This window comes from Apostichopus japonicus, chromosome 10 (genome assembly GCF_037975245.1).
Source record: "Apostichopus japonicus isolate 1M-3 chromosome 10, ASM3797524v1, whole genome shotgun sequence".
In the NCBI taxonomy this organism is placed as follows: Eukaryota; Metazoa; Echinodermata; class Holothuroidea; order Aspidochirotida; family Stichopodidae; genus Apostichopus; species Apostichopus japonicus.
This window is the reverse complement of record NC_092570.1, coordinates 1,207,976-1,231,437: the sequence shown is the minus strand read 5'-3', so window position 1 is coordinate 1,231,437 and position 23,462 is coordinate 1,207,976. Positions and strand designations below refer to the sequence as shown.

The following is a 23,462-nucleotide window of genomic DNA, read 5'->3' as shown; positions in this document are numbered from 1 at the left end:
TACTATGCTTACCAGTTAGCACAGACAGTGAAGGGTGTGGTTGACCATAGACATAAAGATGTCATTCATACTTTTGTATCCTCTGCCTCTTAAAATTGCCCAAGCATGCTATTTTAAGCTTTCCCTATTGAACCCAGGCAATTAGTATCCTTCTGTTGGGAAACGGAACAATTGGTTTATTCCGAATGGTCGAGATTTCTCTCACAAAGTCGGTCACTGGTAATGCAAAAGTCCTGTCCGATCACTTCACTGATGATGCAAAACGTCTGTGAATGTTTAGAGGCACCAGCTCAACACTATATGTGTACAAGTGTACTTTACATACACAGGTTGTAAGGATTAGGCAGTTCAGGATTGATTTGTTTTCAGTTCTCTTGTCTTGCGTAAAGGGGATTGGTGCAGTGGGGCAGTGGAGTAACCAGACTTTTTCATCTGGGGGAAAAGAATTTGTGTGTCTGGGAGGAGGGGGGTACAAGTTTGTGCACGACCAGTTAAGTCATTTTAGATACTTTTGCAATATGCCCCATTTCCAAACACTTGAAACCATGGTAACGGTACTGTTATGACTGTTTCTTTACCTCAAATTGAACAGTTTATTCCTGCGTTCCATACATGTGCTGAATTGTTGAAGGGATCGTCCGACTAAAAATATGAATTTGATATTGTGGAGAACGAGAAAGTCAAGGGTGTGGCCAATATTTCATCTTGGGGGGGGGGTTGGGACGTATTCAATTTAGTGACCTGTAATGAGAATGCTTTGCGCTATCTGGGTGGGGTCCAGGGGCCTGTCATAGGCTATACGATATGGTGGACTTCAGAGCTTTCAAATTTGCCGAGATTTGAGCCATTTAACATTATATTAAAATTTTCAAAATACTGGATATGATTAGCCTAATATTGATTGGTTGGGTAGAAATTACTCAAGCATGTGATAACTCAGTCAAAATAGAAGCTAATTCTAGGGTAGCCTAGTCAAAGCCTTGCACTGTGGCATTAGCCAGTAATACAAACAAACAGAACGATGGTGTCAAGGTGTGCTACCAGTCTGAAGTCTACAGTCTACACTCTACAGCAGGGTTGCCATTTTTTCTGTAACACAACAACCAGTCATATTTAGAGAATTTACCCACCAAATCGAGTGAACAAAGGCCAAAACCATTTTTGTTTGCTTTCTGCCTGTGTACAGTATATACAGTATATATGTACATAGCTTACAATTTGGTAGTTTTTTTGGCAGTTTTTTTGGTTTTTTTTCAGGTCAGTTTTAAGCTTAACCACCTGTTTGGTCAGAGGTATAGATCTGATACATTCCTTCAAACTCCCTTTCTCTTTCTCAAAAAAAAAAAACCCATAAAGGATAATATTATTTTACAAGGTTGAAATTTCAAATATGTTACAATTGTTTATGAAATCTGCATTCCACAAAGACATTACAAATTGTTTATGAAATTCTGCATTCCAATAATTTTTTCTTTGATGTATATATATACTCTAAACAAACTTACCCTGTGTGCATTCTCATCTGACTGGGCCATAAGGATGACCAGTAGCTGGGAGGAGGGTAAGAATATTTACAAGTTGATAAAGTCCTAAGAAATATGGACAAGTCACTCACCTGATGTGATATGAATAATATGCATGGTCATGTACAGTATGTCTCTTTGCCCAGTGTAGTTGCACTCTATCCATCTTCTCATCAGGAGAAAGGGGGAGGAGTTGTTAGAACTCTCTTTACCCTTGTGACTCCTCCAGAGGTCTCCGACAAACTACTCTGCAAGTTGTCATGATCAGTGTGAGGAAGTTTCCTCATCCTATTGTTTTAGGAGATAAATCTTGACAAGTAGTCTATCTATCATAGATCTGATACCAGGCGGCATTGTGTTTGAGAAATGACCGCAACAGTCCACTAATTGTGAGTGTGACTCTGTCATTGTTACTGTACCTACCTCCTATTGTTGAATGTAGTATAGGGAAATTGACTGTAGCTAAATTGGAGAGAAGGTGGGTCCGCTCACAGGATGCATTAATTTCTGAGGGACTGGGATGACGCATGGAGTTGTGGCGAATAACGCCTGCATGAGCATGGATCTCTAATTGGCGATAACCTTTATTCGTCGTTGCTCTCAGAGTTTCCAGGATGTAGCTCATAGTCCCCATAGAGATGTCACCAAAATTTCAAGACTTCTTTTAGTCGCAGCTTCTGGTGGTGGGAGTTGTCATCCAATTTTTTGCAGTGATATTAGGGACCATAAAAAACAATAGCTCGTTCTGTGACATTTTGTCGAAAATTGACAGGGATCAGTACGGAATTCATCTCAGTTCTATCGAAATCGTTGTGACTCAATTGTACCGCGATCTGAAATAACTTGAAAAGAGGAATCTTCTTGTGAGGAAATGATATTTTTGCAAAGGATTGAATTGCTGTTCTCTGCAGTTTTGTGTTACCATTATACTACGTATATGTGATACTGTACATCTCATTAGTTGGATTGCAGTATGATTTATAGTTAACAGCAAGCATCCTAATAACAGGTCCACAGTGAGCTTTTCCCAACTTTATATTGTTGTTGTTTACTTGGGAACATTGCCATGGTATATAAGTATTGTCAATAAAAAGGGCTTGTCTTTAATGCTCTGGACTTCCCAGACACTTGAACTAACCTTTCTTGTTCCCCTAACACTTGAAATTAATGAGAAGAGGAAGACATGGAGACAAAAAATCAATATGAAAGCATGAATACTCAGAGATTGTTATTCTGTACTCTATCATAACACTTCTGCTGAAACAATCCATACACTGTGCCTTGCTACTTTCTAATAGTGATAGTTACTGTACTTGTTTCAAGTTAGTGAAGTGTTCAGTACTAATGTAGCCAGATCTATGATTATAAGTCTGTTTCATGATAGGTGAGTGGATTTTTGGATGAAATTTCTAAACAGAATTTAAGGACAACAAAGAATAAAAAACCTGAGGGAAAAGCAGGTGCTGACTACATTAATATAGTGTTACATGTGATGTAATGTACATGTAAGCTAGAATGCATTCTCTGAGTCCCCCCACATGACTGTGAACTTCGTCAAATATTTACTGGTTTCCCATCCTTCCACTGAATGTTCAAAATGCAGAAGTGAGCAAACTGTTTCATTTCTTACAATTTGCCATCATTTATATTCAAGCGCAAAATTGTGTTTCCTTTGAATAAATTCGCTAATCAGTCGAACATTGCGTCAAGGCTTTATTGCCCATTTACAAATGATCAGTGCTATATAAAAGGACTTGTGAGCAAATTTTAATTTCAAATATTTCTTGCCAAAGCTGCAGTGGAACTTCAAATTTTAGTCGAGCTAAAGTTTCGGCACTTTAAGGTTTAATTTCATCTGACTATGAAATGATTTTGATTGAATATATAAATGCACAATCAGAAGAATGATTCAATAGGATACACTACTGTACTTAAGTGAGTTTTAAGGATCCTGTGGTATATAGTTATTAATATATAATGTCTGAATTGATCCAAATCCTTTGGTGACATTTCTTTGAAAGCTGTACAGTAGTAAACATTACCAAAAGTGACCTTGTCCCTGGAGTCATAAATCAGTGTCTTAAACTTCCCAAAGGAACAATTTAGATGGCAGTTTGGGAAAAGAAGAAATTACTGTGATTTTTAAAGTTAAGAGAAGCAGAAGAGGAGGCAGGCCTAAGAATGTCGTTTCATCACCCTAAAAGGAAGAAACGACCCCTGCCAAAGTACAAGCGTCACAGTTGGCTCTGCTGTTCGGTCGGAATTGATTCGGTTCGCATCAAAGACAGCGAACAGATTTCAGTTTGGGATGCACCATGGACTCCATCTGCTAAAACATTGAAGGTACAGTAATAATGATGATACAGGTTGTCTGAATGAACCGTGGCCTTTGCAATCTGAGTCATACATCATTATCAATGATGTAGTACTGTATATTTTCTACATTTCTCCAGTAGTCTATTTGTTTTTTGATGTTTTATAGCTCAGTGGATGGAAGAATGTGAACCGCGGTAAAAACTGCTGTGATGAGAGTACTGTTTTGTGTGGACACACATACACAGACATACACACACACAGACATACTATAACTTACCTTAGTACTACAGATAAATATGGTTAAGCAATCAATCCCTACTGGCTGTGCTTCTTATAAATCTGTCTCCTCCAGGTATCCATACAGAACATTGCACATACAATAGTGTCATTCAATGTTAGTGTCTCCTCTAGGTATCCATACAGAACATTGCACATATAGTAGTGTCATTTAATGTTAGTGTCTCCTCTACTGTAGCTACCATACAGAACATTGCACATATAGTAGTGTCATTTAATGTTAGTGTCTCCTCTCCTCTAGCTACCATACAGAACATTGCACATACAATAGTGTCATTCAATGTTAGTGTCTCCTCTAGGTATCCATACAGAACATTGCACATATAGTAGTGTCATTTAATGTTAGTGTCTCCTCTACTGTAGCTACCATACAGAACATTGCACATATAGTAGTGTCATTTAATGTTAGTGTGTCCTCTCCTCTAGCTACCATACAGAACATTGCACATACAGTAGTGTCATTTAATGTTAGTGTCTCCTCTCCTCTAGCTACCATACAGAACATTGCACATACAGTAGTGTCATTTAATGTTATTGTCTCCTCTAGGTATCCATACAGAACATTGCACATACAGTAGTGTCATTTAATGTTAGTGTCTCCTCTCCTCTAGCTACCATACAGAACATTGCACATACAGTAGTGTCATTTAATGTTATTGTCTCCTCTAGGTATCCATACAGAACATTGCACATACAGTAGTGTCATTCAATGTTAGTGGTAATTTCTACATTAAACTGATACTCTACAACTCTGAAAAGTCTCTGATTGTATAGTATTTGTTCATAATGTTTAATTTAATAAATGTGGCTTGTAGCCAAACCATCTGTGTAAATGCAATTAAACAGTTAGTCACCTTCATACATGTACATGCCAGAATGTCTTCACTGAATGCATGCTAGACTGTTGTCATGTACCATAACTTTATCTTTGACTTCCGACAGCTGGACGTAACCTTTAAGTCTCCAATGTGGCGTAGAAAAGTTGATTAAATTGTCATTGTTGTCTGGGTTGAACATTTTCATTTGGGTGGGGTGGGGGATCAGTTACTGTAAGTTGATTCAATGTTTGATAATATTGTCCTTTATTGGCCAACAGACCCAAATCCCACAAACTTTAACTTTAACATACACGTAAGTCTAATGGCCAAAGGGTACGATTTGTTGGGTGTTTACTGTTCACTACATGCATGCAGAAGGAGAGGTGGGGGGGGGAGGGGGAGGGGGATTTGTTCCATAATCAGTCTCTTATGGTTTTTCTTGGAACTCTTGTGGCTTGTCATTCCACACATGTTTGCTGGTTTAGTCGTCACTGAACATTAAACACTATTTGTTTCATGTTGTGTTTCTAATTCAAAATGATATTTTGATTAACCACTTGATCATACAACAAGATCAAAATCAAACATATTAGCTACCGTATATTGCAAAGTATTGGTATAGCTAGACAATTGCGTAGAGCTCTGACATATATAAATGCACTGTACACAGAATCTGTGAACTTTAAGAAGCTAGGCATTGAAATCAGAGTTTCCTGTGGTATTGTCATCAGAGGAAGTGATCTGTGAGTGCTTCTTTTTTGAATTTTTAGGTCTGATCAAATTCACATAAGTTGCCATGCGAAGTAAGATTTACTGTAAGAATACACCTTTGGCTAGATACATCGATAATCAATTTGTGTAGAATCAACTTGAACTTTTAGTAGCCAAGTTCATTTGATCCCATCAAGTATAGGCCTAGGCTAGTACATTTTGTAAACATGTATAGCATGTATATTACACTGCTGTAGTCCTCCTTACTTGCTGTTTGCTTTCCTCTGCTAGGCACATTTTTAGGGATATATACTGTCTATTCTGGTTGTCCCTGGGACAACATGATCTTAAATTTGTTATGTTTGGGGTGTTTAGTTAAAATGCAATCTGAATTTGATGTTCACAACTAGCCTTTGCCAGGTGACCTTCAAAGCTTATTTAGATAGTACAAACCATAAGTATGGTAATCTCAGGACTAATGGATGAAGGACCATTAACAATATGAACTGCCCTGGCCCTGCCCTGGTATTGCCTGATACAATAACGTTGACTTTTGGACTGAGTGTACATATACAGATGAATTTTTATGCATCAATAATTCAAAAGAAAGAGAGATCAATTATGCATGAAATTTGCCACAACAAATGAACACTAGTTGTATAATGAGTGAATGGCTTGGAATATCAGTTGGCCCTAAGATAATAATGTACGACACGATACGTGTATATAATCCCATAGAGATTATATACTGGGTTATGTTCTTTATGTTCTTTATTGTCAAGAGGGTCAGTGTTGGGCAGATTTACTTTGCTTCTTCCTTACCTGTCTCCTAACAACCTCTGCACTATTGTTGAACCATGTCTAGAGTAGTAACCTTTTAACAGTGCGCCCTCTGTGACCGAACCACTCTGGTCAATTCCCTCCCTTCTTATTCTATCAACCCAAAGTGTTTAGACGTTTGGTTTGGCTTTGGAACGAGAGTGCTGAGGTTTCGAGGGGACAGGTAATCTTACTCACTCGAAACTATCCAAACCCTGTAAGTTTTTGAGTACAGTATTTGTGGTGAGTCTGTCAGGCTTGTATTCTAGCAAGGTTGCCCATACTGGTATTCATCATCAATGTGGATTTGTACTCAGTACTCGTGGATTTGTACTCAGTACTCATGGATTTGTACTCAGTACTCGTGGATTTGTACTCAGTACTCGTGGATTTGTACTCAGTACTCGTGGATTTATACTCAGAACTCTTGGATTTGTACTCAGTACTCGCAGATTTGTACTCAGTACTCGAGGATTTGTACTCAGTACTCGTGGATTTGTACTAAGTACTCGTGGATTTGTACTCAGTATTCGTGGATTTGTACTCAGTACTGGAGGATTTGTACTCAGTACTCGGGATATTTTAGAATCGAGTATAGATTCTACGGCAAAGTTAAGTACTCATACTCATGGGAGCCTTGTACTGGTACTCATACCAAGGGAACGTGTACTCATAATGCTGTTACTCTCACTGTAAAGCTGTGAACTAATAGATACAGTATGATGTATTACAGACTAAAATCTTCTAGAGATTCATGAATGAATTCAACTTGAATAAACCATCGTCACCCTTCTAAATCGCACTCTGCTCCTATCAGAATTCCCCTTTTCTTCATAACATTTGCAAAGCCTACAGTTAGTCTGTTACAGTTAAACAGGTTGGATTTACATTTTCAAGGATTGTATCCAAGTAAATCAGAAGTGGGTTTGTTAACATAGTGCAGAAGTTGTGTGGAGACAGGTTGTCAGGTACATATTGACAATTTTCTGACCTTCTTACTCCTTTGCGTCGGTCAACTACAGTTACGCTTCGCTCTTCCTATCATGCACATTTGCAATTAACTCCTGGTCCACGTACCAGCACTCGTTATGGCGATCATGCCTTTTCTGTCGCTGCACCTTCTCTTTTGAACAAACTCTCATTTCACGTTCGTGACTCTCCCTCCCTTTGTATTTCCTAGAGACAACATAAAACATTTCTGATTGATTCCTAGTTTCTTTCTCTCCTTTGTCTCTTTCCTACTTTTTAAAACGCTTTGAAATGCTGTATTAAGCGCTATATAAATGAAATTTATTATTATTATATTAATTGTGAGTTTAATCAAATTGGAAAGTAAATATCTTGTCATTTTAGTTTCTGATTTGACTTTGGTTCTCCAGTACTGTACACTATGTATGTCAAAGAACAAACTACAGTAGAGAAGTATATCATTGTATCCCATGATACCCAAGAAAGGCAAAATTATGCAGGTTGGCGTGAATCTAAAAATTTCTGAAAACTAGTAATTTCATATAGACAGATACTGAAGAGACTAGTTTCATCTTTATAAGCTCCATTGGTTGTATTAATAACATGAGAACTTGAAGAATAAACATCTTTTTCTATAAAATAAAAAAAATGGTAGCACTAGTTTTGAGATCACGGCAAATTTTCAGTCATGTGACGTGGGTACTACAGTACTGTACAACAAGTGTTTAACCATATCAATATGCCAATACTAAGCAGTCTTTTGGTAATTTTTCATATAAGTATGGACAGTTAATTAGTTTCTGTAATTAACCTATTTTTGTTAGGATTGCCTTTGCTTCTTACTCATTAAGTATCGTAGGCGGTGGTGTGGGATATTTTAATGTTTTGTAAACTTTTGTCATACAGTAGGTTCGAACATTTCCACTTAATGTTATGTGCTATGTAATGTAGATAGATAGAGGTTCTAAGGTATGTACGTGTATGTTCTACATTATTATGAAACAAGCATGTGTCGCTGAGCCTTTTCCCTGCTATCACAAGGCAAAATGTCAACTGCAGTATACTGACTTTGCTCCTCGCCTACCTGTCTCCTCACAACCTCAGCAATCTTGTTTGAACATGTCTTATGGTAACCTTTGAACACTGTGCACCCTCTGTGGCCGAAGCCTCCGGCCAATGACCTCCCTTCTTATACCACCCAAAGTGTCTAGAATGTTGGTTTTGTGCTTGGATTTCTTTTCGACCCAATTTGCGCTCGGAGCTGTTGGGATTAGTACCTCGTTTTGGTGTTTTCAGAAGAAATTGTCTACAACAGTACAGTTAAGCGAAATTGTTCACAAGTTATGAAGAGACTAGAAGTGCAATCATTTTAATTTTGGGTGTGTCATGAGAAATGGTAAAAGATGATCGCCGAATGTCTGTTCTGTTCACATTGTTAAAACGCACTGTACCGAATAAGCTTTGATTACTTCAGATTTCAGTTAATTTGGCGAGTCGATAACGTTGAATGATATGTAAAGTACAACAGTGGTCGCAGATGAAAGAGAAGTGTAGAATGAAGATTGTTTGTCAATAAAAAGACGGCAGAATACTGTAGACTCTGTGTGAGATTTGTTGAGCTTTTGTATTCATGGCAAGTTGCCACAATTGGAAAAAGACAATATCAGAGAATTGGCTTGTAAGTCAGAAATACTGTGTGCAGTAAGTCTGAATGGAACTTGTGTTTATTCAATGTTATCAACATATATTGCAATGGTTATGTACACGTAGAGCTTCATTATTATCATAGCTGAAATCGTTAATATCTTCCTTGCCTCGGGTTTTGTAGTGAGAATCACAGTCGGCAATATTTGTAATTTTACCAAGCTATTCACTTTATGTTTAGTTGAAACAGTGAACAGTAATTGTTACATCTTCATGATTGAACTGATTTACTCAGCTTCCACGACATCAGAAAAGGAAGTACTGTATGCTTGTGAATCCCAGGATACTGTAGTCCATGAGGTGGTAGCCTTGGAAAAGGAATACTAAATTAAGAAAACTCCATTCTCTTGGTTTTCTGAGATGTCAACATACTTGTGAAAGCCAGGAAACACCTTAGTCGAGTAGTGAGATCTTTGTTCGAGCAGTGAAACCTTTTCGTTCGAGCATTGAGATCTTTTCGTTCGAGCATTGAGATCTTCGTTGGAGCAGAGAGATCTTTCTTTGTGCAGTGAGAATGTGAGATCTTCTTTCGAGCAGTGAGACCTTTCGTTCGGGCAGTGAGACCTTTTCGTTCGAGCAGTGAGACCTTCTCGTGCGAGCAGTGAGACCTTTTCGTTCGAGCAGTGAGATCTTTTCGTTCGAGCAGTGAGATCTTTTCGTTCGAGCAGTGAGACCTTTTCGTTCGAGCAGTGAGATCTTCGTTTGAGTATTAAGATCTTCCTTCAAGCAGTGAGATCTTCCTTCAAGCAGTGAGATCTTCGTTCGAGCAGTGAGATCTTCGTTTGAGTATTAAGATCTTCCCTCAAGCAGTGAGATCTTCCTTCGAGCAGTGAGATCTTCGTTCGAGCAATGAGATCTTCGTTTGAGTATTCAGATCTTCCTTCGAGCAGTGAGATCTTCCTTCAGGCAGTGAGATATTCATTCGAGCAGTGAGACCTTTTCGTTTGAGAAGTGAGATCTTCCTTCGAGTAGTGAGATCTTTATTCTAATTGCTGCGATTGATTTTAATTTGTTCTGACAACAGTCAAAACTGTGTGAGTTGGAAACATAAACCAAGAAGAGAACTTGACTGTATGTATGAGACTAGGTCCATGAACTGACTGCTCAACGATCTCTGTACTTTAGACTGTCTTATCTTTCTGTGTGCTACTCTCTTAACTAGGTTAAAGCCAACCACACCCACTTCAAGGGTTGTTTATTACTGTTGAAATAGATAGACTACATGTGTCTGTAATATAAACTCTTGTTGTATAATAGGTTTTCCTGTTGTAAAGTCATTGAAGACATGAACTTTGGTAAGTATGTTGGTTATTTTATTTTATTGTACAGAATGGTGGAATATTGTATTGTACAGTACATTGTGGAACTGTACAGTACATTGTAGTATTGTGCAGTACATTGTTGTATTGTGCAGTACATTATGGTATTGTACAGTACATTGTAGTATTGTGCAGTACATTGTGATATTGTGCAGTACATTGTGGTACTGTACAGTACATTGTGGTATTGTGCAGTACATTGTAGTATTGTGCAGTACATTGTAGTATTGTGCAGTACATTGTTGTATTGTGCAGTACATTGTAGTATTGTGCAGTACATTGTAGTATTGTGCAGTACATTGTGATATTGTGCAGTACAATGTGGTACTGTACAGTACATTGTGGTATTGTGCAGTACATTGTTGTATTGTGCAGTACATTGTTGTATTGTGCAGTACATTATGGTATTGTACAGTACATTGTGGTATTGTGCAGTACATTGTGGTATTGTGCAGTACATTATGGTATTATGCAGTACATTGTGGTATTGTGCAGTACATTGTAGTATTGTGCAGTACATTGTAGTATTGTGCAGTACATTGTGATATTGTGCAGTACATTGTGGTACTGTACAGTACATTGTGGTATTGTGCAGTACATTGTTGTATTGTGCAGTACATTGTGGTATTGTGCAGTACATTGTGGTATTGTGCAGTACATTTTGGTATTATACAGTACATTGTTGTATTGTGCAGTACAGTATTGTACTGTCCAACATTACCCTTCATTTAATAGACATTGTGGCTTTTATAATTTGCTCGTCAGGTTTTCCAAATGTTTTTATTTGGGAATGCATATGATTTGTCCATTACTGTAATGTTTTACTATACATCATGAATGTAGAAAATTAGAAATATAGTCATAAATTACTTATATTAGTTTCTTTCCTTGTGGCATTGTTCTGAATAGCAAGTCAAGGATATGTGCCTTAATGCTTTTGTGACAATTCTCTATAGTGTTTCATTTCGATGGTGCCATTGGAATTATGCCATTGGATTTATGAACTTACGAAATGAAATGAGGTTATCCATTGATATATGTAAGTCAATGAGTTAATATAGAATGTCTGCTATAAACTTCCTTCATTTGCAACATTTGTATGCAACGTATTGTATTTTGTATGTACACATTTTGAACACATTTGTACACATATACATGTACACATTTGTATGCAACAAATGCAACATTTGCTCTGTAGTCAGTCAGCCAGCCAGCCAGCCAGCCAGTCAGTAAATCAGTCAGCCAGCCAGCCAGTCAGTAAATCAGTCAGCCAGCCAGCCAGCCAGCCAGCCAGCCAGTTAGTCAGTCAGTCAGTCAGTCAGTCAGTCAGTCAGTCAGTCAGTCAGTCAGTCAGTCAGTCAGTAGACATTAATTAGCTAACATTCCCTCTCTTACCCACCTCCTAGGGAGATGCAGACTTACAATAATGTTTACCAAGTGTTATAGGCTACAGTAGGCAGATCAGAGTGCGTACAGTATACGGAGACAGGTAGATATGGTGATCATCTGTGAATACACAAATCTCCATTCCCTTATTGAATAACCAGGTACTGTACACTGTACAGTACTTACCATCCAATCATCCATCACTGAACAGTGACACAGTACTTGAATAAGTCATTGTTATCTGACAACTAAACAGTTTTAAGTGCTGTGTAAGTTGTATTACGGGCATTGTTGAGGTCAACAGTCGCATTGTTAAGGTCGACAGTCGTGACTGTATACCATAGGCTTCTTTTACCTATGATAATAATCTCGTAAAAGTTTTATAACAATTTTTGTTGGAAAATTTATGGAACTAAGCTGTTTTGAAAAATAAAAAAAAATTGGAAAAAAGAAGTTAACTTTTCAGAGTGGTATGAAAACTGACAATAAGCATTGACTCTGTTTGTTTGATTGTTTGGGAGGGGGGCTGTTTATCAAGTGTTTTTTTTCCTTCTATGTTGCCATGTTTATACCACTATAACAGCAGTAAATCTGAAGTGAGACATTTTTATTATGACATTGAATTGTCTGTCAGTCCTACAAAGTCTGATTTAAGGACCCGAAAATAAAAAACTTGTGGCAAATGGCAACATGAGTGGCAGCTTTTCTTCTAGATCAAAGTTGTAATCTTCAGGAGTCAAAACATTTATTGTTTTTATCTTCTGATGTTTACAGTAATAAATACAATATTTTCATGTCTTCACTGACATGTTCCTTTGGGTACAAAATTACCACCATTGTTTTACACTGTCTCTAGTACCTATCGATGTTAATAAATATTAGGGCTGACCTGCCATTATGAACATCAATATGCATCTGGTCAACTGGCCTTTATAAACATCCTCAAGAAAAAAATAAACAAAAAGCTTGGTAGATCATACCACCTGAAGTAGCAAGAGTGGCATTTGCATTTGGGAGCCCATGCAGTCTGTGCTTTGTCTTTAAAATGGATAGGAGCCATATTAACCATATGCAGCACTGACCGACCCTGGTAAGAGACCACCCCCCTCCCCCCCCACTGTGGGTCTACTGTGCATGCTGTATTTTGCATAAAGTACCTCTTCCCAGTAGAGATAGTGGCAACATATCAAGCTTTATGATGGAGATGATTTAATATGACTGATAATTCTGGTTTATACGATTAAGGGAATTTACTTTGTTCATACACTTGGCCTGTCTCCTCTCTCCTGCGTACACGAGTCGACCAAAGTCGGTTTAAAACGTCTCTCTTTGACTCATTTCTCTTCGTTGCAGAATATGAAGGCCGACCCGGAGCAGCTCTTCACCAAGTTTGAGAGGATCGGGAAGGGTTCGTTCGGTGAGGTCTTCAAAGGTATCAACAATACCTCCAAGGAAGTCGTGGCCATAAAGATAATCGACTTAGAAGAAGCGGAAGATGAAATAGAAGATATTCAACAAGAAATTACGGTGCTTAGTCAGTGCGACTCGCCTTATGTCACAAAGTACCATGGTTCTTATCTGAAGGTAAGCTGCTGGTTTCTTGTGCAGTTTCATGTAGTAAACAGCTGCGGTACCGGCCAAATGTTTAAGGATTTGTTTGTTTTCTGGTTGTCCGATTAAAGCAATTTGGTTGTCCGAAAAATTACAAAAAATCAAAGAATGACCAATGTGTAGACTATAGGAGAGATGTGTAAGCTTGGTGAATAGAACACCAGCTTTGGGCTAGTAGAACTCCCTCTTTATTGTGGATCATAGGCCTAGCAAAATGTCTGTTTCATTTCATCGTCTCCACAGTGATGGGATACCAATTTATCATTTTTCAGGGGGTGTTAAGTTACAATGCAATCTGAATTTGATGATAAGCATAGGCATAGGAGGCGGGGGGGGGGGGGGGGCTGCAGCCCCTAGCCAAATATATTTGAAGTAATTCGGGCAATATGCTAGAATTTTTAGGGCACCTACTGAAAGAAATCTAATTTGCAATGTGTTTTTCAATGGTTAAACTTATATTATTATGATCATCGTTATTGTACCGACTTCCCCAATAATTATAACCAATATGGAAGGGTAATAACACGGCAAACGATTGTATGTTATTGGCATGTGATGTATAACCGATTCATGCCTATATGATATGCACATTGACACGTTGAAAGCGCAAAAAATTTTGGTTATATTTTTCGGGCAAGTTGTTACAGCCCCCCAAATCAAATTGATCTCCAACGCCTATGATGATAAGCAATTATTTGTCCCCCCCCCTCCAAAAAAAACCTCTGTAGCTGATTCTGCTTGTCCAGACAGAAGTCTTGGATGGCCAGAAGAATCCCCAAATCTCCTGTGACGATACAGAGTTGCGTGTGTGTAAAAAATGTTTAGAAACGAGGTGTCATTGGGACTCGGTAGTACTGAAAGTGAGTACCTCAGCAGGACTGAGTTCATGGGGAAAGTGCCATTTTAAGTAGACTAGACAGGTAAATACCATCAGGAACTTGACGCCCCAGGTACAGTACCATTGATTACTGATACAAAATGATCCCAATTAAATCAGCATGTTTGGGATGTTTCTACGGTGATAGAGATAAATGTCAGATAATGTCCTCTCTCAGTTTCCAGTGTTGCAATGTTTTTATTATCATCCACCTTGTTGCTGACTTACTGTACTTTCCCTTTACATTCTTGTGCAATATTTCCAGAGCTCAACCTACACAGTATGTCACCTTCTCTGTACACTACTGTATGGTTATATATGTACTTCACTTTGCCTTCTTTTATAATTTTGTGATTTTTGTTAGAATAACTGGGAATATTATCTTGGAAGAGTTACAGGGGAAGCAGGGAGGATTTCCCTACTTCCTGAAAAATATTCATGTTAATCATTTCTTTGCATGGTGCAGTACCTCGCATTCACACATGTGTACACAAAATATGGGTGCTTGACTTTGGAAAAGGCCAGAGGTCATTGATCAAGTCTGTCATCATCTTTTCTCGGTTTCCGACTAAATTTCTAAGTTGTCGAGACCCGAAGGGCATGTTAAGGAGAACAGATGGAGAAATTGTTAGCGAATGGGGTTGAGATATTATCATGCCAGTCTAAGATTAATAACATTGTAGATTTCTCTGCACTCTCTGTATACCTACGTACCTCAGAAACACAGCCCACTTGTTTCTCCTCCCACCAAGGCTTCCAATCCAGAAATGAAGCTACGTAATTTATTCGCGGAATTTCCATCCGACGGTTTCTATTGCTTTCTCTGACATGTCGTTGGTGATCATGTTTTTTGGTTTCTCGATCATCTGGAACTGATTCTCTATCACACTGTATTGACTATTTGTTTCCATTTCGTCTTACATGGTTTGTTTTTGTTCACGTGTAACATTCTCTGTCCTCTGGTCACTTCCCTAATACTGTAGGTATCTTTTGTACGGGTATCGGTTTTGCGATGCCTTAGTGCATCCGTTGCTAGGTGCTGGGCTGCGGGCATTGTTGCTAAGTTTTGAGACGTGGCCCCTTCAAACTGTTCCCTCTCTTAGGAAGCTTTCAATGGATTTTACAGTGTTACTGCAGTTCCATAAGTCATTGGTTTTTCTAGTAATTCCCTTATAATCATCATCATCTCCTGGACCAGGGCTGACCAGTTGTCAACAGTTATACAGGGCAAATTTTTAATGGTGGTCTGGTCGTCCTACAGAAGACTTCCAGGTTTCTGTTGGGACAACCAAAATCAACTTTTTGCAGGTTGTCGGATAGTTGAGTTGACTACATCAAATTCAGATTGCATTTGTACAGTACAGTAACTAAAAACGTCCAAACCCGTAAAATAATAACTCTGTAACATCCTCCCCCAAAGCTGGTGTTATATTCACCAAACCTATACGTCTCTCTCGCAGTGCACATATGGTCATTTGTACCTCAGCTTCATTTTTTCAGTCAACCAAATTTGTTCGGACAACCAAAAAGTAAGACCTGGTTTGCCATGGTATACATCAAGTACTGGATGCTTTAAAAGCTAGGTGCAAGTATGTTGACAATGGTCCTTGTTACATAATTCCGTAAGCCTTTGGTCAGTGGCTCACAGCTTTTGGTATCCAAATTCAAAGCCCCCTCTGCCTTCCCCTTCCCCCCTTCCAACCAACCAAAAGCCATATACCCCCCCCCCCCCAGTGGACATTTAAACTCCACAGCAGTTTAACTTGCATCCCAGTGTTAAAAAATCTCATGGAAAACATGTGTTACTGTGTATACAACACTTGAATTGTGAGAACAGTGTATGATATAAATGCAAGTTTTGGTAAACTACCAGCAAGTATTTAAACATCTAATTAAATACACAATACATTGAATCCATTGAAAGTAATACTTGATGGTGCCAGGGCTTGTCTTTTGTTTATCGGAGGTTGGAATTTTCATTTTCAGTGTCTGAGAATAAGTTTAGTGTGTCACAAATCAGGGAACAATTTACAGCTCTGTTATTTTGAAAAGTGCAAATTTTTGAAGTGTTGGATGGGGATTTTTTTCATTTCTTTTTTTTTTGAGGGGTGGGGGGCGGTTGGCAGAGCAAAGACAATATTTGAAAATTACAAAAGGTTTGTCATAAATCAACAAATTTGCATAAGGTTTCCTTTTCCCTTGTTAAAATAACTATTAAAATAAAAGTATGCTCCAGCTTCATCTGCTGTGTAGTATATAGCATGAAGTACAAATTAGTTACAAAGATGATCCACTAATAGAGCCACCACTCCCATTCAATAAACAGGATAATTTGTCTGTAATCTGAGATGAATACAGGTGATCTAAGTGCAGCAGGCATGTATGCAATAGTAGTACATGGGTGGATTTATAATATCCATTTCAAGTTTGTGTGCAGCAAACATGCTATAGTACTGTTAATAGCAGCTGTTTATCAACCACACCCAACTATGGATGACTTGTTGCTCTATGCTAGCATGATACACTTGCATGTTTGTCAAAACCCAGATCTATGAATATTATGAAAGGTGTAATATTATAAAAATGCAGAACTGAGTTGATGTAACTCTCATGGCATTTGCTGCCCACCCAGCTGAAAATGGAGAGGCATAAATCAATTACTTGTTAGACCCTGACATTGGTGGATTGGTCAGGCAAGAGTCAAGATTGTGAAAAATGACAATGCTGAAGGTCACACTGCTAGTATAGAGTACAGTAGTATTTATAAACTGTATTATGTATCACTCCTTTGTGTGTGGCACATGTGTGATGGTCTGTGACAGTGATGTCAGGATCATTTATAACTTTACCTTGAGTTTGATAGTTTGTCACTAACAGACAAGGCGTTACTAATATGACTAGTCAATGACGATGCAATCACACAGAAATTGTATTGAATTTATGTATTAGTGTTAAATGCACCTGTATGTGTGTCTGAAAGAAGTTAATAAGAACATTTCTGATCTCGTCAAGTGTGTTGTGAGTCACATTTTGTCTATAAACAGTGTTTAATGTATATGATCTCATATCATATGTCCATAGATTGCCTGACATGCGAAAATGGAAGTTTCTCCATTTTGGTTGTTTTGCAATTTTAATTTCAAAGTTACAAGCTTTCGTTCAGTCAACTGAATGATTGACTGCACCCACTGAGAGAGGCCTGGGATATAGGGTTCAATTGACCTGAAAGTATAGGAGGGGCCAGGGTTCTTTGTTGGAGACCATACATAAGTACAGTATATATGATAAAAACATTGTTCTCTGTTGGTTACGGGAGGTTGAATGGGTGGGGATTGGAGACAGAAAAGGTGGTTAGGAACCTGCACCTGGAAGTAAGGGTACATGGATGCATTGTTTTCTATACATGTTTACCATGGATATCAACCCCCTTCCCCCCCCCCTTCCTCTTTTTGGCAACCATATGTATTTACTTCACTCAAACCAGTTAGTTTTGGGGGAATCAACATTCCTTGGCATTTGTTTCTTCTCCATGATTTCAAAACTGAGTGAAGGGTATTAAGGACATAATTTGGTAGTTCCGATAAACGGTACAATTTTCGTAAGGTAAGAGAGCAAAAAAACCCTGAAAATCGCTTAAACGTCGGTTGAATGAGACCACAAAAGAGAGAAATGTTTTAGTGGAGGTTTGTTCATTCAATTTTTTTATTTTTCCTCCTTTTCCTCGTAGCACACAAAGTTATGGATAATCATGGAATATCTAGGAGGTGGCTCTGCCTTAGACTTGCTGAAAGCAGGAGCCATCGAAGAAATATACATAGCAACAATACTACGTGAAATTCTTAAAGGCCTAGAGTATTTGCACTCGGAGAAGAAGTTGCATAGAGATGTCAAAGGTAATTATGAGTTATATATTTTTTACACCGCTCAGATTACCTATCTCCTCCATTTCACTAAATTCCAGTCTATTGATACTGGTGACATTTAAATGCTCCCCTCCCCCCACCCCCACTCTGACCCATTTCTGGGTTGATGTCCCATTTCCCTCTCTTCACTTCAAAATCTTCACTAAATTTCCAGTTGGTGGTTTGCATCTGGAATCTTATTAGCTTTTAAAAATGACTTTAGCAACATTTCTGAAGTTGAGATTGTCTCTGAATGTAAGCAAAGCAAGTATAACCTGTATCAAGCAGCACTGTATAGAGGTTCTATTAAATTCATTTGTGTTTTAGAAATGTATGCAATGTGTCATTAGAAATGCTTGTAAAGTGCATGTACCTTATATGTTTTTGATTCCACGCCTAAAACAACATTAATCATTGCTCTCATTATTTATGTGTGTGGACATGGTTATGGCAACACCTCTTTGTCTCTATTATTTTATTAATGACATGAGAAAGGATTAGAATTTGGAAATAGTTGATAGAGTCTTGTAAGCATTATTACTGCAAAAATGTTACCAGAAAAGTAGGTTAGTTAAATGAAGAAAGTGCATCAGTAGACTGGAGACAGGTAAGTATTGTGGATCACAAAATTCCCACCAAACCAGTAAGCTTTGGGGATTCTGTGTAAATGTATTATAAGCTCTCTTCTACATACATACATATATTAAACAGATACATTGGCATGTGTTTAGAAATCATTGTGTAAATTCCTCAAACAAAGACCTATGCTTCAATACATTGCCATTCACTTCTTCCACTCACCAACATTGCAGTCGGTGGCATGTTCTCTAGGACTTCCATGATATGTGTCCATAACATGATGACAACCCTGTGTGTGATATATATTTAGGCTAGACAGTTTTTATAACCATTTGTCTCCATACTTGTGATCAGGAAATTTCTGTTTTCATATCTGCAGTATGCTTTCTTTACCTGACTTTAAACTAAAGACCAGCCCGATGTTAAAATCATGCATTGTCACAATTCCCTCTTTTCGATGTGCCAGGCAGTAGGAGGGTGTTGACCCTGTGAATAATCCCAATATAGATTTAACCACGGTGGTGTGGACTTCACACTATATAGAGCTGTGTATTATTACTGGGTGGGAGTGATAGTTCCTGGTGAACACATAGTTTACATCATATCTGAACAACAGATTGTGTGTTGACTATATCAGCTGTGCTGTGTGTAGTAGACTGCTGTGGTTTAGACACCCGATGATGTGATTAAAGAGGACACAATTGTAAGCAACGCCCAAATTAATCAGTCATTTGGAACAGTGATTGGGCAGAAGGAATTTCCGTGTTAGAGTCTATACTCAGTCAGTACTACAAAGATTATAACAGTGAAAAAGATTGGGAGGGTATCAATTGATGAAGAATAAATCAAAAGGTTGCATTAACTTTGCACACTGTAAGGTCGAAGAGGAAATATGGAAGGAAAAATTTGGGGCAATAGGGTGAAAAATATGAAGCAAAAGTGGTTTAAATTTCATAATATCTATTTCTTGTACACTGTAGTCTGTTGTGTAAAAATAGGAAGTTGAAGACTGTTTTATTTGACCTTTTTTCCCCTTCTTTTTTGAAAATGAAATTTTTTGTAAGTGTAGTAGTATTTATTGTACAGTATAGATCTTAGAATGTGTTTGCTGAACATCTGTTGAGTGTGGAATGTGTGAATGTAATCATTTCAAATTGTTACCTTTGGGCATTTTGGAGTTGGGAAAGTGGAGGTGGGGGGGGGGGGGGAGAATGGGGAATGGGGAAATGTTTAAAGTTTATCTGTTACCAGTTGTTAAATTGTTTTACCAAATTAGATGCTAATTGTTGTAAGGTTCTGTACAGAGATTGTAGTGCGTTATGTATAGGAGATGGGTGAGTGTCCCCATTCTTAAACGCCCAAGCCAGTAAGATCTTTAACTCGGGTTTTATGGTCGTGAAACAAGTTCTCTTCAACTTTTATCCTCAAATAGCCAAGAAATGTTTTTTTCGATGGTACTGTTTGCATCACTGGTCATTTTAACTGCTACTGTATATAATTATCACTGATTTGCTACACATCTCTAAGTAACAAATTTAACTCAAATGTAAAGGAGAACGAAACACAACCATCATCATTTACAGTAGCTCATCGGACAGTTTTTCACGGAGCACAACTCCCCTAAAACAGCTCAGAAATATCTTGCTCCATTTGGGAGATATCCAAGATTAAAACTTGTGTCAGGGCACTGTCATTTTGTAAATCATTTTGTAAATCATTTTGTAATATCATAGTGCCTTTAGAATCTAAAACCTCTCATCTTTTTCTTTCCATATTTTCCAAAGTAAAATGTAAGCATTGTTGATGCTGAAACCAGCTGTTAATCATTAGGTCAATGTAAACAGCTTTAATATAAAGCATGAATAGGTCACAAAAAAAAAATCTACAATGTTATGGAATATGTAACATATATTATATAAATATTTATTGCATGAAAATAAAATACAAAAATATATTCAGAATGGAATAAGAACAAACGAATTATTATTTTTTAGTTTTTGATGAAGTCGTTCACGACAGTTATAGATGTGTATCTCATAGAACAATAATCACAGTGATGGTTGGATTTGTGCCTCTTGCATTGATTCAAACAGAATCATCACAATGTACTATTTACCAAATTTTAAGCGGCATAAAAAAATCTAGAAAGAGTGTCTCAGTTTAAACTTGCAGTCATGATTTCATCGACGCTCGCTGCAAAAATAACGATAAAGGTAGGAATAGCAATTTTCATCAGTGCTAAACATAATGGATGAATGTATGCACTTTTGATGCCGTGGGATTTTCCCCCTGAACCATAAACTGCCTTAATTGAAGGGGGTGTAAGCCAAATAAAAAGTATATTATTTATTTTGATCCCCAAAAGTCAATAGATGTGCTCTCTGTGTGATTAAGGCAGGGTGATATCTGATGGGCAAACAAAAGATATTTGCTAAGTGGGTGTATCATTTTACTATTTATTTATTTATTTTATTATATTTTATTTTTGGCTGTGGTGACGAAGGAAAAAATTGATAGTAACGTTCACAATTTGTGTCTTTCGACAGCTGCAAATGTTCTATTATCGGAGAATGGAGAGGTCAAACTGGCCGACTTTGGCGTGGCCGGTCAACTCACCGAAACACAGATGAAGAGAAACACCTTTGTAGGGACACCATTTTGGATGGCTCCTGAGGTCATCAAGCAGTCAGAGTATGACTCAAAGGTAAATCATCCTCTTTCCCATCCCCTTCCCTTCCCTTGTCCACCATCCCCTCCACTTCCTTCTACCCCTCCTTGAAGAAAAGCAGAGACATTATATGAAAACATTATTCAAAATTTCAAGCAGGTGTTTGAATTCTGGTGTCTACATTGAAGTGTTCTGATCTGCCATCAAAAGTAACCTAAACTTAGGAGAGCATCCGTGTAGTGTTGCACTGAGTAAATACTGTAATTTTAATGGGGCGGGAACCGTTTCTAAAAAACGGCTAGAAAATCCCTCCATATCAAAATAAAGGTACTTATCGGGCTGTGCATGCTTGGTAAATACTTCAGTATCCAAATTATGGAAAAGACCAAGAACATAGGTTCCAATTCCGTACGAAAATCGCTGTAGGAAATCCGGACAACAAAACGCACAATGTTGGCACTTTGGATGGTAGAATGAGAAGAAGGGGGGCGGGGGGTCCGGGTCATAGAGGGCGCACAGTGTTAAAAGGTTACCAGTTCATTCTAGGCACAGTAGAAGGAGGTGCTAAGGTTGTGGGGAGACAGGTAAGCTTGTCTCTTTAATAATTCAAGTTCCAGTAAGTTTTTGAATTGAGGAGAGTATCCGTGCAGTATTGCACTGAGTAAATACTATTGATTTACTTCACTCCTCGCTTACCTGTCTACCCACAACCTTAGCACACTTCTTCTACCATACCTAGATTGAACTGGTAACCTTTTAACACTGTGCGCCCTCCATGACCTGCCCCTCTGGTCATCGCCCTTCTCGCTCTACCATCCAAAGGGCCAGCATCGTGCGTTTTTCGTCGGGATTTTACGTTTATTCGTGTGAAACTGTGACCTTGGATGTTAGTTTTTCCATCCATTGGATACTGTAGTAGCTCCCAAGCGTGCACAGACCAATAAGTATCCTGTCTTGCATAGGGATTTGTTTTTTCAGGCGGATTATGAAGAGCGGTTTCGGCCCCGTTATAAATGCATATAGTCTGCAGCACTGAGTAAATACTATTGTTCCATTGAACTCTAGCAGAGCCATGATTTGTTAGACTGCTCGTCAGCTGTTTGTGTTTACTTTGGCTATGCAAGGATACTAACTTTCACCTTCACTCGCCTCAGCATACATGTGATGTATACATTAGGTACAGATGGAAAACGAAATTGAAGCTAGCAGTAAATACCATTGCCACATGATTCACAACTTGTTTTTAGTTCCCTTGTTGATTATTATCATTGGATGGTTCTTTCTGTGGTCTGTTTATAGTGGCTGAATGATATTTTTGAAGGCCGATGAATGCCAATAACTTCCTTTATTATTCATAGCCTAGTTTAGTCTATTGCGTTGTAAAAACCCATTGGAGTATGAAACAGTAGGCTAGAGTGTATAGGACGTCAAGTGCAGTACATGCACATTGTACAACGTTCGGTCTACAAAAGAACTTGTTATTACATGATGGAATTTGTGACAAGTATGTAAGAGTGTATGGAGAGTTTAGTTCATAAAGTTGGATGAGGGGGTGGGGGAGGGTTGGAAGGAGAGAGGGTTGGAAGGAGGGAGGGTTGGAAAGAGGGAGGTTTACTGATTTAATAAAATGTAAACTGCAAGTTACCAATCTAGGTGTTAATTGATAATCCTACAGATACTCTGCATAAAATAAGACCACCACTCATTCCCATTGTTAGATGGGTGGGGTGGGGAAGGATGAGGGGGGTTGGTGAAGAGAGCACAGAGGGAGGTTGCTGAATTTAGGATGTTTCCAAGTTATCTAAATTAGCAGTAGCTATAACAACCCTTCCTGTCAAGCAAGTTAGATTTTCAGTGTAACAGAAGTATTGTTTGCACAACACAACCAAAGACATGTAGGAAAATATATTTCGTGTAATAAATCTATGAATAGTTAATATTCTTTAAGTTACAATATCTTATC

At 38.1% G+C, this 23,462-nt stretch overlaps 1 protein-coding gene across 3 annotated transcripts in view; it reads left to right on the top strand.

Moving 5' to 3' along the window:
- Positions 1-23,462, top strand: part of LOC139974825 (serine/threonine-protein kinase 25-like) — a 37,492-nt gene that overhangs the window by 5,185 nt on the left and 8,845 nt on the right. For all 3 annotated transcript variants that reach the window (XM_071982275.1, XM_071982276.1, XM_071982277.1), the window contains exons 3-5: positions 13,216-13,446; positions 18,078-18,243; positions 21,378-21,535. In XM_071982275.1, coding sequence (XP_071838376.1) covers positions 13,216-13,446; positions 18,078-18,243; positions 21,378-21,535 — 555 coding nt within the window. The remainder of the gene's footprint in view (positions 1-13,215; positions 13,447-18,077; positions 18,244-21,377; positions 21,536-23,462) is intronic.